At 42.5% G+C, this 19,473-nt stretch overlaps 1 protein-coding gene across 9 annotated transcripts in view; it reads right to left on the bottom strand.

Moving 5' to 3' along the window:
- Positions 1–11,438, bottom strand: part of BPTF (bromodomain PHD finger transcription factor) — a 92,556-nt gene extending 81,118 nt beyond the window's left edge. For 8 of the 9 annotated variants that reach the window (XM_073310727.1, XM_073310729.1, XM_073310726.1 and 5 more), the window contains exon 1: positions 10,536–11,438. In XM_073310727.1, coding sequence (XP_073166828.1) covers positions 10,536–11,178 — 643 coding nt within the window. In that variant the 5' untranslated portion in view covers positions 11,179–11,438. The remainder of the gene's footprint in view (positions 1–10,535) is intronic. The other variant, XM_073310725.1, reaches the window with a different exon arrangement.
- Positions 11,439–19,473: the final 8,035 nt, after the last annotated feature.

Genomic DNA, 19,473 nt, shown 5'->3' with positions numbered 1-19,473 from the left:
CTACCGCTCAGCAGCAGTTTCCAGATGAGAAAGCCTGATTTAGCAGCCCCTTCCCATTTTCTACTCTCTGACTGAGGAGACTGTTTATTCTTTAGTTTTAAATACAACCATGTAATTGATGAGGCACCAATTATTCAAGTATTAATAATGAAAGAGCATTCATATAAATCTAATATGCCCAGATCAGAAAGCTTTGACTTGAAGCATCAAGATAATTGGTGTGTTGACAAACACACACTTATAACTGCTCGACACAGAAGCTGTATAAGAATTCTGCAGCCACGTACTATAAATTTCTTAAATTCTTTTAACAAAATGACAAGAGATGGCTGCATGGTATGGTCACTATGCCAACAGATTTTCTAAATTTAAGCTATACACAGCCACAAGTTCTAATGAACTTTTGGAGGCCCCTAGAAAATAAATCCTCAATCCAAGAATGACATTTTGTAATATAGAGGCTCGATCCTCACAACCCTCAGTATGAGTAATGTATGAGAGGAATCTGGGATTGTCACTGGAGAGGCAGACTTACGGTTTATTGGTGCAGCACAGAAAAAAAATGTTGTTAACTTAGTGCAACCCCTTATTGTGTATACAATTCTACTGGTAGGAAGGAATTTTTACCAGTATAATATGTTTCACCAATCCCCACCATGACATCCAGTTCAGATCTAGGAATAAAGGGGCACTCTCTACCACTTAATCCTTGTTATTTTTGCTGAGATCATCATCAAAGCTGTCCATTAGTACCAACTTTGATGGATAAACATCTACATCACAAAATTCACCAAACAGGAATGGAACAGAGATCAAACTCATTTTACAGTGAACAATTAGCAAGCAGCCAACAATTTTGGTCACTGCTTCCTTGGGCTGGATTCAACCCATAAACCTAGATATTAGATAACATGTAACTCAATACTAACAAATGCATGGATTTGGGACTTCAGAAATCTTCATTCCAATAACAGGAAAATTGAATATTTATTTAAAGAGGGCATTCAAAGGTTTTTCAAGCCCACAACTGACTTTACAAGGTCCTTTAGAATTTTCCCTCCCCGACTGCTTTTCCCACGAACATCCACAACACACCTTTCGAGATTCATGGATCCCACACATGCCTATCACAACATGTGGTGTATCTCATCCACTGCACTAAATGCCCCAACAACAACTATGTCAGTGACACCAGACACTCACTATGCTCTCAAACCAACACCCTCCAAAAAATGAGAAAAGACAAAAAACAACTATCACCTGTGGGTGAACACTTCACAAAGCAATCACTCTATATCTGACCTATCAGTCCTCATCCTCAAAGGAAACCTGCACAATACTTTCAAAAGATGAGCCTAGGAGCTTAAATTCATTACTCTGATAGACACTAAAAATCGTGGACTGAAAAAAGGACAGTGGATTTATGGCTTATTACAACGATCTGTAACCCACTAACCCTCTCTTTTTGTCCTATGACTACAGAAGTGTTAATGGGCCACTCTACCCTAGATGGTCCCTTGCATATTGCAAGCATATTGCAAAATATGCTGACTACTTAGGCTGCTAAACAAAGTTTGGCACACCTTGCATTTTGCTGTGATGCTGGGAGTGCCTTTTCCAGACCTGAAGAGTAGCTTGAATGCTTGTCTCTCTCACCAATAGAAGTTGGTCCAAGAAAAGATACTACCACACCCACTTGTCCCTCTAATATCCTGGGACCAACACAGCTACAATTACATTGCATATATCTGTGTCACTGTGCCCATTCTTATCCCTATTTCTTTTATTTTATAACCCACAATAAGCACCCATTAGGTCTGTGAGCACTTTTCCAGTTAATTATTGTGTATTTTAATTGTAAAACAAATACAATAAAGACTAAATGATTCAATTATTCACCTGTTAATCAAAAACCAAGCTGTATCTTATATCCCATATACTGCCACTTCTAAATGTATTAGAAGAGATGGCCTTTGCAGCAGATCCTGAAAGTTAACAAAGGTGGGCTCTGGTGGGCAGGAAAGAAACAAATTCCAGTGGGAGGGACCTTCATGGAGAAGGCCTTCTCAGAAGCCCCCTCTTGTTTAAACGGAGTGTATTCCAGCTAACCACAAATGCAGTAGCGTCACACAAGGAGAAGCAATCTCTCAGCTAACCAGGTCCAAAACCAATTTGAAAGTTATAAAGAACCAACAAATTGAATTCCAATCAGAAGTCAAGGGAAGGTTTAAACTCTACTTCCACCAAAGACAGTTACTGCCATGCCTTAAATTGACCAAACATGATCTCGAGACCAATAGGAGCTGCTTCCAGCATCTGCTAGATCAGAAAGCTCTCAACTAATTTTAGTTTCTCTCCTCCAAAATCTTCCCCTTAACTTTCCTTGCCAATAGGAACAGCCAGGCCAGGTAAAATGTAAGTAACAACCACATACCACACAACAGAACCACTAACCCAGGAACTTATCCTTGCAACAAAGCCCGTTGCCAACTGTGCCCACATATCTATTCAGGGGACACCATCACAGGGCCTAATAACATCAGCCACACTATCAGAGGCTCGTTCACCTGCACATCCACCAATGTGATATATGCCATCATGTGCCAGCAATGCCCCTCTGCCATGTACATTGGTCAAACTGGACAGTCTCTACGTAAAAGAATAAATGGACACAAATCAGATGTCAAGAATTATAACATTCATAAACCAGTCGGAGAACACTTCAATCTCTCTGGTCACGCGATCACAGACATGAAGGTCGCTATCTTAAAACAAAAAAACTTCAAATCCAGACTCCAGCGAGAAACTGCTGAATTGGAATTCATTTGCAAATTGGATACTATTAATTTAGGCTTAAATAGAGACTTGGAGTGGCTAAGTCATTATGCAAGGTAGCCTGTTTCCTCTTGTTTTTTCCTACCCCCCCCCCCCCCAGATGTTCTGGTTTAACTTGGATTTTAACTTGAAGAGTGGTCAGTTTGGATGAGCTATTACCAGCAGGAGAGTGAGTTTGTGTGTGTATGGGGGTGGGGGGGATGTGAGAACCTGGATTTATGCAAGAAATAGCCCAGCTTAATTGTCATGCACATTGTGTAAAGAGTTATCACTTTGGATGGGCTATCACCAGCAGGAGAGTGAATTTGTGTGGGGGGGTGGAGGGTGAGAAAACCTGGATTTGTGCTGGAAATCACTTTAGATAAGCTATTACCAGCAGGACAGTGGGGTGGGAATAGGTATTGTTTCATATTCTCTGTGTATATATAAAGCCTGCTGCAGTTTCCACGATATGCATCTGAAGAAGTGAGCTGTAGCTCACGAAAGCTTATGCTCTAATAAATTGGTTAGTCTCTAAGGTGCCACAAGTCCTCCTTTTCTTTTTGCGAATCCTCCTTCAATTACCTGCCAAGACCTCAGTTCAGGGTTTTGTGTTATATCATCACCTTTTACAGAGGCCAGGAGACACATAAAAGAGCACATGGAACAAAAGGATGTTCCCTGTCCTATTAGGAAAAGGACCTCGTCAGGTTGTACAATAAAAAAAACAACCCAAGCCCATAATTCAGTATTCAGATCTTAGCAGGTGAAGAGTTTTGCAGCTCCAAGAAGAGGAGAGATTACTTGTTTGTATTTGGTGACAGTTCCCACAGAATCTTTCAAACAATGTAATGCATACATAACCCAGTCAGACTAGTTACATACTAAAATAAAACCAGGATTTTCTTCCAGATTTAGGGCCTGTACAGAGCATCTTCAACATGAAGGTTTATTCCCAATTAATAATGTGCTGCTCTGGAGGCATGAGGATTCCCTAGAAACAGGTGCTCTCCTCAGCTCCTACCTAGTAGGCATTCTCACTTTTCAATACATTGCCACGCTTAGTCAAAGAGAACCTTTTTTTAAAGATTTGTTTTTAACAGATATGAAAAGAGGCAGTTTTAAAGATCAGTTGATTGCTACACTATATATTATTTTGAGTTATCCAAGCTTCAGATAAAAGTGCTGTGCCACAGAACTTTTCATAGTTTGAAGAGATGATATAACTAGAGCTAGGCACAAACTAGATTTTCTATATCTAGGAAAATTCGCAATTTTGAGGGTTTTTTCAATCCAAAATGGAAAGAAAATTAAAAAACCATATTTCCTGTAAAATAATTTTTTAAAAATTGTTTTGGGTCATTCTTTTTATTTCACATTTTTATATTATATAATAAAAAAACAAAGAAGTCATTCTGAAAGGGAAAATCATTCTATTCCAAAGAGGTCGAAATGGAACGTTTCAACCTCACCAAAATACTTTTTCAATTTTTCTTTCAAAATGAAATTTCATACACCGAGACATGTTTCCAAAAAATGTTTCAGTTTCAACAAATAAGCATTTTCCGACAGAAAAACATTCAGTCAAAAAATTTCTGACCAGCTCTACTCACAACTATGGGACCAGTTTGGATGTTGCTATGCAAAAGGTGCACCTTTTTTCAGTTTCCTTATATTGCTTGAAAAAGAAATCAAGATTAGCCACAGAAATTGTACCAGCTTCCTATAAAACACCACACACCAAATTGTTTGTAGAACCGTGGCACAGACAGCAGGGATGAGACAGCAGAATATGGTCCTTTGACTGGAGCTTGAGCATCATTTTCTGGGCTCAATTTATGATTTATAGAATATTGCACTCCCCTGAGAGCCACTGAACCTGACCCAAACATACACCCCTCCCTTCCCCACCACTTACACTGCTGTGAAATGGAATTTGAAGTTATTGTGGCTTTTTTTTTTTTTTTTGAGCATCAAGGATATCAGCACACTTCTAAAAACAGTGGGTGTTAGTTGCTTCTGAAACAAGCAGATACACGCTGGTTTTACATAAGTTTAGTTTCTTAAAAACCTGACCATCTGCATGAAAACTATATGGATCCCTCTAAATACTAGTCAACTACAAAGATGATGTCATTTCCTAAACTACTTCCCGCATCCTTTTAAATGTTCTGGTGAATAGTATGAGATATACTGTATCAATACTTAAGTACAGTGTGGCCATTTGAGAGGTACTCATAGTCACCTATCATCTAAGCAAAATTTCAACCCAGGGATCCAAAATTGAAAATGTACAGGATTAATGCAATTTAGCTACTTTTTCAGCAATTTAGGATGACTGACAGCTTTACTTTATTATTAGTGGAGCTACAATTATGTTCACCATATGTAGACTTAATTTAGGAATTAGAATAATGTATATTTAAATTTCTCCATGGAAAAAAACAAGAAAATCCACCAAAAAGTATATTCATCAATTATAATAATTATTTGTTTGTATATTAATACCATGTGACACTGAGGTCATAGGTCAAATTTGAAACCTTACTGCAGAACTAGAAGAAAGTTACAAGGTAGCTGGTATGGCACAATATTCAACTGCTAATAAGCCAAGAAGGAGTCCAGATCCAACTATTCACACAAAGAATGCTCCTTTTTAAAATGTATGCAAATAGACCATAATTGTTTAGGATTTTATTTTAAATGGATTTTTAAGGAATTCTTGAGCTGGCATGCAAATTCTCCCCTTTCTGGTAAAAGCTGCATGCAAATTCTCCCCTTTCTGGTAAAAGCTGCAAGTCAACGCAACACAATTAGGCACAAACCTATTCACTTGTTCTTTTGCACAAACTTCTCACTAGGATTGTCAAATCATCGCTTGTGTTCCTTCATAATAAGCATGATATCTTGGTGACATCTCCTCTACATAATTAAACCACCAGTTAGAGACTGCCTCAAGAGAAGCCATGCCAGGTTTTATTTAAAGCCCAGTGCATGCTGGGTAAAGACCTCAGGAGTTTAGTCAGTGCTGTGTGAATATTCCGACAGTGCAGACACGATCAGTAAAGTTTTGTTTACATACCTCAATACCAAACCTTAGTGCCTTCATTTAAGTAACTCCCCATTTAAATAACTCTCCTTCATTTAAATAACCTGGGACATAAAAGAATATTATGCAATAAAAATTACAAACAGTTAAAAAGTTTGAGAGATGTGCAACACTTATAATTCTCCAATAGAATAATTCTGCTACAAAAGTAAGAGCACTCTGGTAAAGTGACTCGTTTCAGAAGGAAATAATGATGGCTTATAGCTGCATTAACTTTCACATTGACAGAATCCAAGTCAAGAAATTTAATGAAGTGTTTATACGTAGTCCTCTGGCTCTTCACAAATCCAGTGCTTTCGAATAATTTGTCAGCCACACTGACATTTCATTCTCTGACTTAGCCAAAACCCTGATTTTAAGACATGCTGCAAGAACCAACTGCTTTCCCAGGGTTTTGTGGGACAAGGAGAAAATAATTGAGACGGAGGGTAAGATAAGACTGACTGTTCGGGAATCATAGAATATCAGGGTTGGAAGGGACCTCAGGAGGTCATCTAGTCCAACCCCCTGCTCAAAACAGGACTGATCCCCAATTTGATCATCCCAGCCAGGGCTTTGTCAAGCCTGACCTTAAAAACTTCTAAGGAAGGAGATTCCACCACCTCCCTAGGTAACGCATTCCAGTGTTTCACCACCCTCCTAGTGAAAAAGTTTTTCCTAATATCCAACCTAAATCTCCCCCACTGCAACTTGAGACCATTACTCCTTGTTCTGTCATCTGCTACCACTGACAACATCCTCTTTGGAAACCCCTTTCAGGTAGTTGAAAGCAGCGATCAAATCCCCCCTCATTCTTCTCTTCCGTAGACTAAACATCCCCAGCCTCTCCTCATAACTCATGCATTCCAGTCCCCTAATCATTTTTGTTGCCCTCCGCTGGACTCCTTCCAATTTTTCCACATCCTTCTTGTAGTGGGGGGCCCAAAACTGGACACAGTACTCCAGATGAGGCCTCACCAATGTCGAATAGAGGGGAACGATCACGTCCCTCGATCTGCTGGCAATGCCCCTACTTATACATCCCAAAATGCCATTGGCCTTCTTGGCAACAAGGGCACACTGTTGACTCATATCCAGCTTCTCGTCCACTGTAACCCCCAGGTCCTTTTCTGCAGAACTGCTGCCTAGCCATTCGGCGTGCTTAAACATGTGGTTTTAAATTAAGCAACGTACCTGAAGTATTGGATATGCATAATTACATCATAACAAGCTTAAAGTAAAAGGTTACAGTGGACAGGTGGTGGCAACAATGTTTTGAAATACAGAACACAAAGGATAACTATTTCAAAATTTGCTTGCCAAAATAATGGAAGTCAAAGGCGTAACAGAGTAGGGATACCTGGTTCAGGGGTGTGTCAAACTACAGTAAATTAGCTGAACTAATCAAAGTCCCACGACTGATGCTTGCTCCCCCAGCAAAAGAAAAACATCGCATCCCTTGGAAGCAACAAGTAGCCATAATGGTTGTGCTTACAACTGAATCTGACTGCAGTAATTGTCAAGCTTTATATCAATGCCATAATGATATTCCTAAGACTTTTTTTTATTTCCTAAACTTAAAATTCAAGTAACATCAAAAGTAGTAGATACTCCAATATGCACATTCAAGAGATATCACTAACTTTCCAGTAGAGCAAAAAAATTGAAGCCCTTTTTTCTCCACACAATGCACAGACAACCTGTGGAACTCCTTGCCCGAGGATGTTGTGAAGGCCAAGACTATAACAGGGTATAAAAATGAACTAGATACATTCATGGAGGACAGGTCCATTAATGGCTATTACCCAGGATGGGCGGGGATGGAGTCCCTAGCCTCTCTTTGTTAGAAGCTGGGAAATGGGCAACAGGGGATGGATCACTTGATATAACCTGCTCTGTTCATCCCCCCTGGGGCACCTGGCATTGGCCACTGTCAGAAGACAGGATACTGAGCTAGATGGACCTTTGGTCTGACCCAGTATAGTCGTTCTTATGTTCTAGGGACATTCACCATGATGTTATCTTTCAATATAAGAATACAATTCTTAAAAGTTTAAAAATCTCTCTCATTCAGGTAAACTGAATGTGATTTCTGCTTGAAGTGTCCACATAAGGCTGGTGAGAAGTGTTTGACTGACACCTGTACTTAAATTGTCTGCACAGCACAGGCAGCAGCATCATAATTTCCTCTCACACATCTCTGCAAAAATGCTGCAACTGTGAATAGGACCACATCTCCAATGAAAGGGGAGTTCAGGTTCCATTCCCAAATCACTTCTAGGATCTGATGAGATTAAGATGTCAGTTACTGCTACCTGTAAGTGGCAGTCTTTGTGATAGATGTATTTGTTCAGCAGGAACTGGACACAGACTTACAGCTGGTCAAACTAAAAGTTGGTATTTTATTATTCATCAACTGCAATAAGCAACATTAGTCATCACTTGCTTCTTTTCTGAAGATAAGAATTTGAGAAGCAACTTAAGGCTCAAAATTATTTAAGTAACTTAAAAAGTAAGCCTTTCAGCATACCGCTAAAATACCAGCCATGCTACAATATAACTGGCAACTCAGCAACAAGTATGGGGTCTATATATGTGATACCTCAAAAGACAACATTAAATGTACACATTTTTAAATTTGAGATTTAAACTCAAATAAGCACATACATTTATAATTCTACCAGTTCTTATAAAGTGTACTATTATTTTAGTAGTAGGCACTTAAATACCACATACGTGTGTATGCATACAGTGACAATACACACACGTGCCCAAAGCTCTCTCTTTAATTTAGGTACTTTTTCTCAAGACTTGAGTATTTCTATATTGTATTCTGTAAAATGGATCTTACATCTGGATTTTTGGCATCAAAATATTTCTCAGCATAAGCCTATGAAGTCAGCAAACAAATTCTTCCCTTGACCGAACAGGAGAAGGTGGGTAACTACGAAAAGCTCCCACATAACTAAATAGAAACGTAACAGTTAAGAAAATGCAGAATAGTAACTTTCAGTGCTTGGGTCTAACTTAGTACAAGAGTTCATCTTTAAACAAGAACTATTTGAAAGTCATCAAACTGATCAAAGTACTATCCTTACAGGTGAACTAAAATCCATTTTCCAAAAGATGATCTCTCTTTGGCAGTTACATTTAAATTGCCTTGCAATTTCTTTTTAAAAACTACCGCATTTAGAATCCTTAGGATATGAAAGAGGTGCCCTTTTAAAAATAATTCTACTCCTTTAGAAGTTTTGAAAGCCACATAATGGCATCCCCATTGCATGTGTCCATTAAGTAGGCAAATAATTAAAACAAGTGACATGTTCTAGCAACCTGAACTTCTTTTTCTCCTTCTCAGAAGTTGTCTATAAGTTGTACAAGACCACAGAGCTATTTTATTAAGTACAATAAATTCACACAAGCTATCTGTTTTTCTCCCCATACCTAAAAACTTAGGTAAACACTCTTGCAATCTATGGCCCAATTCAACAAGTTAATTTAAATTTATGCCTGGGCTTAAATGCCTCCCTGAATCAGGACCTAAAAAAAAAAAAAAAAAAAAAGGTCAAGCCTAAACTCTACTGGAATGAAAGTAACCCCTAAATTTTAAAAAAGTGGTGCAAATCTAGACAAATCATAATTTTTGAGTTAAGCTTCAAAAACTCCTATAATAAAGCAAATTATGGGAAAAAAGGAGAGTAGAGTTTAAAAACTTGAAAGAAGCCCAGATTTGTTACTGATGTAGAATGAATACATTTTATAATTAAAATAGATAAACTGTAAATCCAAATAATCAAAATGAGCCTCAAACCCCTAATTAATAAACCAAGTTTTAAAGTTTGCCACATTTTAAAATAAATGCAGTGTTTAAAGGCAAGCGTTCTGAAGACTTAAACCTACTTCACCTTTGATTTCCATTTTTACCACTTTCAGTTCAATGTTTGGATGTGGGTTTTTTTAAAACATTCCAGTAACTAAAACTGGGTTTAAACCAGTGCAATGAAACCCTGTGAATTTTCCCCCAAACTGCAACAATGCAATCTCCATTTTGAACAATGCACCTCCTTTTCCTTCTAGTAAAGCTTGTTGTGTTCTGTGGCCACTAGATACTGTATGCATGTCTGCAAGGCACACAGAGTTTAATTTCTGGAGGACACCTCATGTTGCATGCACTTCCTTTCCTTATGTCTACAAGAAGAACTTGATGTTACAGGCATCCCTGTCTATATGTATTTGCAAGGACCCTTTTTGTATGAATGCATATTTTTTCCTTTATAAAAGTACCACTGGATGCTCTATACAATTCCTTCGCCACTGTTTGTGAACACTTTCTGGTGTAGTATGCGTCTATGTAATTGCAAGTCCTCTCTCTCTCTGTCTGATAGCATCCCTATAGTGCACATATTATTTCTCCTTCCATGTGAGAGTTTATGAGCACCTTCTCATTCTCAACGCATCTGTGTGGTTACCAGCACCACTTGATTTGCATGCCTCTCTCCCCCCGTGTCTACTTGCAGGCATCCCTTACTATTGCTTGCCTTCCCCCTCCCCTGTGAATGTGTGTTTGCAAACCTAGAGGGAGCATGTGGGGTGCCCTCTCCTTCTTTTACAGTACATCCCACTGACTGTATACCTGGGGTGCTGCTGTAGGTGCTGTGGCTCCTGAAGCTGCTCTCAGTGCAATAGCTGGCATCATCTTCATCCTCCATCTCCTCGGGGTAATCGGAGTCGTCGTCGTCCTCCTCCATGATCTCCTCTTCCTCCTGCTCCTCGGAGTCCTGGTTATCCTCGGGGTCCCCCTCCTCTTCCTCTTCGGACACCACGCTCTCCTCCTCCTCTTCACTCTCATGATCATCGTACACCACTTTGCTGATGCTCCTCCTGGACGAGGCAGCCCTGCCTTGGCTGCTGCAGCTGCCTCCTGCGCCTCCTCCCCCTGCTCCTGCTCCTCCAGCCCCAGCCCTGCCCCTGCCCCTACTGCTGCTGCCTCCCCCACCAGGGGTGCTGCTGCTGCCGCTGCCGCCCTTCCTCTTGCTGCCCGCTCTGGGGGAGGCGGTGGAGGAGGAAGAGGCCTGGACAGCCCCGACCCCCCTCGGCCTGGGCCCCACCGCCTCCACCTGGGCCGAGGCCGCCCACCTGCCCCGACTGCTGCCCCGCTGCCGGGACCTCAGCCCCCCAATGGGGCCCGGTGGGGCGGGCGGAGCCGGGGAGCTCGCCTGAGCGGTGGCCGCCGCAGGCTGCTGCTGCTTGGGCGGCCTGCCTCGCCGGCCCCGCATCTCTGGGCGCTGGCCGAGGGGGGAAGGGAGGGGCGGGGAAGGCTGGGGAGGGCGCTCGGAGTCCGGACAGGCAGCTGCGGGGAAGCTCCCCCCCCTGCGAGGGTTCCGGGCCGGGGAGGGGGGCCGCCGAACTGCGAGGGCCGGGGGATCAATCCGAATTGCCGGCGTCCCGCTCCGGATCGCTACCGGCCGCCATCTTGTTTCTTCGTCTCTGCCTCGGCTCGCTCCGCTCTGACTGGGGGAAGCGGCGGCAGCAGCAGGCCCTGAGCGCCTCACGTGACCTGCCAGACCGCCGAGCCCCGCCAGGTGGCGCTGCGGCGCCGGCCGCTCTTCGGCTGGAGAGCCATGTTAGAGCCCCAGCGGCGGGCAGCGCTCCCAGCCCCCGAGCCCCGCTGCGGGGCTCTCACGCCCCCCTGCGCCGCATCCCTCAGCGCAGAGTAGGGCGCGAGGCTCCCCTCGACCGATTCCCTGGGCCCCTGCGGCCACCCCAGGGCTCTCCTCACACCACAGCTACAGAGAGCACAGGGGCTGCCCCCGCCCAGGGCTCTCTGCTCCCTGTGGCTAACACCTGCCACAGGGCTCTCTGCTCCCTGTGGCTTTTCTAGCCTCTGCACCTGCCGCAGGGCTCGCCTCACCCTCCTCACAGCTTCAGCTCTTCACACAGTCCAACCCCAGGGCTCCCTCCACTCTATACCTGTGTACAAAACACGGCATCCCTCCACCCCTTGCCAGCTTCAATCCCCTCTGTCTGCTATTTCCCCCCTGCTCCAGAGTCTAGGCACAGGGCTCTTCCCCCTCTCTAGTGCTGCACAGGCCAGCCATAGCACTCCCACCCAAACCACACACCCTCAGTAGGGATTCTCCCAGCTTCACCAGGCAGAGGGCAGGGCTGTCCTCAGTGTTATCCTCCTATAGCAGCTGGCAGCTCTACTGCACCCCACTTGCCTCCAACACAGCCCAGTACCAGGCAGGTAACCGGGCTTGCTCTATTCTATCTTCAGTCTTCATCCCTGTTGTGTGCGTAGCTAAGAACCCTCCTAGACCCCCACAATGTCTAACCACAGCCAACACCAAGCAAGCAACAGTGCCAGACCACTAGTGACCAGACAGCAAGTGCGAAAAATCAGGACGGGGGTGAGGGTAATAGGTGCCTATATAAGACAAAGCCCCAAATATCGGGACATAAATCTTCAAGAAAACTGGCCTGTATAGAAAGCTGCATGCAGGGACTTTCATTTCAGACCTGAAATGCCCATAGTAATCCTAGGAGACCCAGCCTATCCTTTAGTCCTGTGGCTCATGCAGCCATACATTGGAAACCTTGACAGCAGCAAGGCGTGCTTCAACAACAGGCTCAGTAGGTGCAGAAGGACAGTAGAATGTGTGCTTGGCAGATTAAAGGGTTGCTGATGCTGCCTTTTTGTCAGGTTAGACATCAATGAGGAAAATCTTCCCATGGTCATAGCAGCCTGCTGTGCTCCGCATAAAATTTGTGAAGCCAAAGGAGAAAAGTTTGGAGCATTGAGGTGGATTGTCTGGAGGATGATTTTGAGCAGCCAGATGCCAGGGTTATTAGAGGGGCTCAATGGGAGGCCATTTGAATCAGGGAGGCTTTGAAGCAGCATTTTGACAATGAGACCCACAATAGGTCTTTCTGTAATGCATTCAGCCAGACACTGTTTACTTGCCACCTCGCATGACCCTTGTAATGATTCTTGCCTGAACATTAACTGTAGTCTGCCAATGTGCCAATTGCCACTGTGTATACATTTCTATTGCAACCACCTTGTGTAGGTCACAAATAAAGAATCAGTGTCTTTTTAAGACTAAATTTTTCTTAAACAGCAATACACAGATTAACATTTCTTAAAAAGGACATGACACTGAGCAGCACTCTCTGAAATGAGGATTTCACAGCTGTGTGTAAGTCCAGCTGCTGTTATGGAAAATGTCCTTGGGGTGGAATTCAAGAGGTACTAACACAGCCCAGGAACATGCATGGGGAGGGCATGGAATGCAGTTCTGTATGGGCTGCAGGGGGCATCAAGCACACATGTGTTCTGCCTGCAGCAGAATCAGGGACCTGAGCATCTCTGTTTGGTCTTTCATGAGTTTTCTCATCTGCTCCTGACTCTCTATTATCCGCTCCTGCCCCCTCTCCTCTCTTGCTATCCATGTCTAGTTTTTCATTTACAGTCTCTCTCCAGGCTCTGTGCTTGCTATTGGCTTGAACAGATGATTGCAGCACTTCTCAAAACATGTCCTTCTTACTCCTCCTCATTCACCTCCTTATCTGATGGAGCTACTCCACCGATGTGTAGGAGCTGTCCCTCAAGAACATATCTGCAGAAACAGGAAAAAGCAATACACAGAGTCAGTATTGTGTGTGCACTCACAGTCTTGAATCATAAAAGTTATACAACCTTTTTCTCACTTTCCCTTGGCAAGCACACAGCATGGCCAAAACATTAAACATAGTGAGTTCACCCTGGGGGGGGGGGTGAACAAGTGCAAGATGAGACAAAGGGGTCTGGTTGGCTTCAGAAGGGAATCAGCACAAGTGGCTAGGGACACTATTCTGAATACTGGCATCGTTTTCCACAAATGGGGGGTGATCAAGCTGAAATCACACTCCTGAGGGTAACTGAAGATGCAAGGGTGCATCTCTTGCACGTGTGCGGCTTCAAATTGGGTCCATATGCTGCTTGCCTGTGTGCTGCTTTGGTTCCTGCAGAAGTAATTGCCTATTAACATGGAAAAGTTTCCTACAATAGGGAAAGAAACAAAGCAGCTCTGCCAAGGAATCTTTGGCCAAGGATTGCAGAGTACCTGCAGGCAAGTTTCCTAGAGATCTCTATGGAGGATTTCCAGGAGATCTAGGTGTGCAATTTGCATTACCAAACTTTTCTGCAGGGCCCCCACTGTGTAGATGCACAGGGAAATGAGAAGCATTTGCAAACAGTACCCTGTGTTGTTAATTTCAATCCCTTCTCCCATGTGCACCGTGTAAGAAAATAAAGGATACCTCTATCTCATGTAACTGTGCAGTATCAAAGCAAAATGAGTAGTTACCGGAGCACCCCTCTCCTGTTTCAGGCATGCCAGAGCCGGACTGCTGGGACTGGCTAGACCTCTCTGAAATCAAAAAGAGGTACTGGCTCACCATGGCACTAGACGAGCCTTTCATCTGTCCCACGTCCCCCTCAACTCAACCTTCTCATCCATTTCATCCTAGGGGTTGACTTCGCTGTCCGCTGCCTCCTGTCACACCAAAGAATCCACGGAGCTCTTGGCGGTAGAGGTGAGGTCACAGCCAAGGATGGTGTGCAGCTCCTTGTAGAAAAAGCATGTTTTCAGCACTGCACCAGAGTGATGGTTGGCTTCCCAGTACACCAGCCTCAGCTCCTTGGTCTTAGCACAGCATTGCCGCGTGTCCCTTTCATGTAATTTCTCATCCATGCCACGAGCAATCTGCTCACAGGTGTTCAAGTTCCTATGGCTGGATCGGAGCTGCCACTGCACAGCCTCCTTTCCCTATCGACCCAGTAACTCCGGTATACTCCAGGCAGGAGTGTGTTTCCTGTGGAAAGCCGGCATGGGGTCAGCTGGGAAGATGCAATGTGAGCTGTCCACAAGGAGCAAAAATGAAGTGGAATTAAAAAAATTCCTGAGGCTTTAGAAGGGATGGGGCACATACTTGTATTTCTGGCTGCAGGGCAGCAGAGCAGAAACTGCTTACCAGAGTGGTCATGATGGGCATTGCTATTGTGGACCACCTAGCAAGTGCAATGGGTACTCTGACACGGAGTTGCTCTAACTTCATCACAAAAAGCTCGAGGTGGGTTTATGATGTCAGCATAGCAGGAAAGTTACATCGGCAGGAGGAGCATTGTTGTGTGTACACCTCCACTGTTTTGTTGACAAAACCTGACTTAGTCATGTTTAAAGCTGCCTCGTCATTTATATTCAGTTCTACTTTTTAAAATGTACTGTTGCATAGCGCTTTAGAACCTTGCTAGACTCCAAGGTTCAGCTACAGCACCAAGCAAACCCAGCTTATGCTCCTGTGTTCTTTTACCTTTTGGGTGCATGTCCACTATATGCAATTATTGCGCAGCCTGACAACCCTGCTCACCCCAAAGTTGTCAATTATATCCACAGTCCTGTACTTAATTTGCACTCTTCTATGCTCAACATTTCATCTCTTTTAAAAGGTGCCTATTTTTAAATTAACTTGCTGCTCCATCTGCGAACCCTGTTAGGCTCACAAACCTGCTTGTTGGGTTGGAGAAGGATGGGAATGGTGCTTTATAAAAATACTATTATTATTAAAAGCAAAGCAGAAAAAAGCCTTCCAAAAGGAGAATGCCTCTGTAAGCCCAATGATTTTACAGCATTTGGCCCACAAGTTTTAAGATCTGAACCAAACTTTCATTATGGAGCCCAAAACCACAAAGTGCATCTGGTTCTGTTTATTTATAAACCCCAAACTAAACATTTAGCATGAAACTGAGCCAGTTTATAGTTTTGATGCTAAACCAGGTGAAACATAACTGGTTTGTTTTAATTTGCTTTGAAGTCAAACTTTAAACTCAAAGGAATAAATACAAAAACCCATGTGAATTAGAATCAGAAGAGGCTGGCATTAATGAATCCCCTGTATACCAAAACTGTTGCAACTCACGCAGCTCAGGTTTTAAACTTTTGTCTCAACTGTTACCTAGAGCCAGAAAAGGAGAAATACACATTATAGCACAAAGGTGCTAGCTTTCATGCTATGACTAGCATATTTAATGTTTTACTTGTACTTTATTAATATGCAGCCACAAGTAATTATCACAGGATATGAAACAAAATAAATAGTACTTTATTTCTGGCTGCTGTAAAAAACAGTATAATAAACAGCACTCGTCCTGATACCTATTTTCATGCAACAAGTATAGTGCACTAAAATGTATATAGGACTCCTCTCTGAGCATTGGGAAGTGAGTTCATGGATACATTTTCTCTGCTATGATTAGCAATATATACATGTCCAGAATTTGTGAATTACTTTGAGTTCCTTCAGGATGAAAGGTGGTACAGCAAAGTAAAACATTTTTGTTGATATTGACATTCATTCTCTTCTTTGGTTTGTGAGAGTAAATGAAGCTGAACAGTACAGGGGATAGAAACATCTTTCTTTGAGAGAAAACTCCTACATACAGCCAGTTGGCTCATACCTAGGGCTGGATATTAAGGCATGAATGCCACAGGCCTATGCTAAGATCCCAGCTATAGTATGGCCACATGATTACTAGACTCTACAGTACCTTGGTCTACACTTAAAAGTAGGGCTGTCGATTAATCGCAGTTAACTCACGCAATTAAAACTGTGACTAATGGTGATTAATTTTTTTGAGTTAATCGCACTGTTAAATAGAATACCAAATGAAATTTATTAAATATTTTGGAAGTTCTTCATTTTCAAATATATTGATTTCAATTACAACACAGAATACAAAGTGTACAGTACTCACTTTATATTATTTTTATTACACGTATTTGCACTGCAAAAATGATAAACAAAAGAAACAGTATTTTGCAATTCACTTCATACAATCTCTTTATCAGGAAAGTGCAACTTACAAATGTAGATTGTTTTGTTTTTGAGTGCAGTTATGTAACAAAAACAATGTAAAACTTTAGCACCTACAGGTCCACTCAGTCCTACTTCTTGTTCAGCCAATTGCTAAGAGAAACAAGTTTGTTTACATTATGGGAGATAATTCTGCCCACTTCTTATTTACAATGTCACCTGAAAGTGAGAACAGACGTTTGCATGGGACTTTTGTAGCCGGCATTGCAAAGTATTTACGTGCCAGATATGCTAAACATTCATATGCCCCTTCATGCTTTGGCCAGCATTCCACAGGACATGCTTCCATGCTGATGACACTGGTTAAAAAAATAATGCATTAATTAAATTTGTGACCAAACTCCTTGGGGGAGAATTGTATGTCTCCTGCTCTGTGTTTTACGCGCATTCTGCCCTATATTTCATATTATAGCAGTCTCGGATGATGACTCAGCATGTTGTTCAAGAACACTTTTACTGCAGATTTAACAAAACTAAAAGAAGGTACCAATGTGAGATTTCTAAAGATAGCTACAGCACTCGACCCAAGATTTAATAATCTGAACTGCCTTCCAATATCTGATTGGGACAGGGTGTGGAGCATGCTTTCAGGAGACTTAAAAGTGAAACACTGATGCAGAAACTACAGAACCTGAACCGCCAAAGAAGAAAATCAACCTTCTGCTGGTGGCATCTGACTCAGATGATGAAAATGAACATGCGTCGGGCCGCTCTGCTTTGGATCATTATCAAGCAGAACCCATCATCAGCATGGACGTATGTACTCTGGAATGCTGGTTGAAGCATGAAAGGCCATATGAATCTTCAGCGCATCTGGCATGTAAATATCTTGCAACGCTGGCTATAAAAGTGCCATGCGAACACCTATTCTCACTTTCAGGTGACAATGTAAACAAGAAGTGGGCAGCATTATCTCCTGCAAATGTAAACTTGTTTGAGCGACTGGCTGAACACAAAGTAGGAGTAAGTGGATTTGTAGGCTCTAAAGTTTTACATTGTTTTATTTTTGAATGCACTTTTTTTTGTACATAATTCTACATTTGTAAGTTCAACTTTAATAATAAAGAGATTGCACTTGAGTAGTTGTATTAAGTGAATTGAAAAATACTATTTCTTTTATTTTTACAGTGCAAATATTTATAATAAATATAAAGTGAGCACTGTACACTTTGTATTCTGTGTTGTAATTGAAATCAATATATTTGAAAATGTAGAAAACATCCAAAAATATTTATATAAATAGTATTCTATTCTTGTTTTATATTTTTAATCACTTGACAGGCCTACTTAAAAGTTATATCAGCATAGGTATATGTCTGTCCGGGCGATGAAAAAAAACACACATTTCTGCTAGCTATAGCTATAACAAAATTCCCAGTGTAGACACACTATATGTTAATGTAAAGCCCTCTTTTGTTGACACAGCTGCATCTAAACTGGGAGTTACATTGGCTTAGCTACATCAGCTAGGGGTGTGTTCTTTTCTTCAGCTGACTGACATATCTATGGTGTTATTACTTTCAAGTACAGACCAAGGCCATGTCTAAACTTTTGTTGACCAAATTTTGTAGTCATATGAGCTGACAGCCACCAATTAACATATCACTCATGCACATGCATATGTAGCTGCTTGCGTCAATGTTATACGTACTAACCCAGGACTGCTTGTGTTGATGCAAAGTGTTGTGGACCACCAGTAGGTGTCCCTATATGACATGCACCGCTGTCTAGCATAATGCCTTTTGGGAAATTTTCAGATGTTGTAGAAACAAAACTATTCAGCCAAGGATCTCTAAGAGCCAAGTCTCAAGTTTGCAGCATGCAATTTTCTCCATCCCTTTATGCCATCCCTAATTCCATAATTTGCCTGCCTTTTTTTAAAAATCCTACAAACCCGCATGGCACTTTTCGGGGTCTGTCCTCTCTGACAAAAGCATGGAGCCTGCAGAGCTCTGCACTATTCTCACGAATGTTGCAAATACAAGATGTGTGATCCTTATGTATTCACAAACCTGCAGGAAGTACTGCAACAACAGTGGACATGATGATTTCTCCAAGCAGTTTGGTGAGAGACAACTCAAGGGATGTTGGTGGCATCCATAGAGCAGCTGCAGATGGTGAAGCTTACTTCTGGGCCCAAGAAATGAGCACTGACTGGTAGCATCACATCATAATGTAGGATTGGGTTGACAAGCAGAGGCTGCAGAACTTTTGGATGCAAAAAGGTCACATTCCTGGATCTTTGTGCCAAGCTCACCCCCACCTCCAGCATAGGGAAACCAGAATTAGAGTTGCGTCGACAGCGGAGAAGCGAGTAGCAATTGCATCGTTGACTCTTGCAAAGTTGGATGGCCACCGGTCAGTAGGAATTCATTTTGGAGGCAGAAAATCCGTAGTGGGGGCTATCGTCAAGTGTGTAGGGCCATTAATCGTTTTCCACTACACAGGACTGAGACTCTCAGCTTTGGGCGGGACATAGTGGATGGATTTGCAGCAATGAAGTTCCTGAACTGCGGGGTGGCGGGTGGAGGCGACAGATGGCACGCATCCCCCACACTTTGCCACAGAGCGCATCAATAGAAACAACTACTTTTATACAGTTATGCAAACACTGATGGCTCACCAGAGACACTACACTGTTATCAGTGTGGGCTAGT

Source organism: Lepidochelys kempii, chromosome 14 (genome assembly GCF_965140265.1).
Source record: "Lepidochelys kempii isolate rLepKem1 chromosome 14, rLepKem1.hap2, whole genome shotgun sequence".
Taxonomy (NCBI): Eukaryota; Metazoa; Chordata; order Testudines; family Cheloniidae; genus Lepidochelys; species Lepidochelys kempii.
This window is presented reverse-complemented; position numbering and strand designations above follow the sequence as displayed.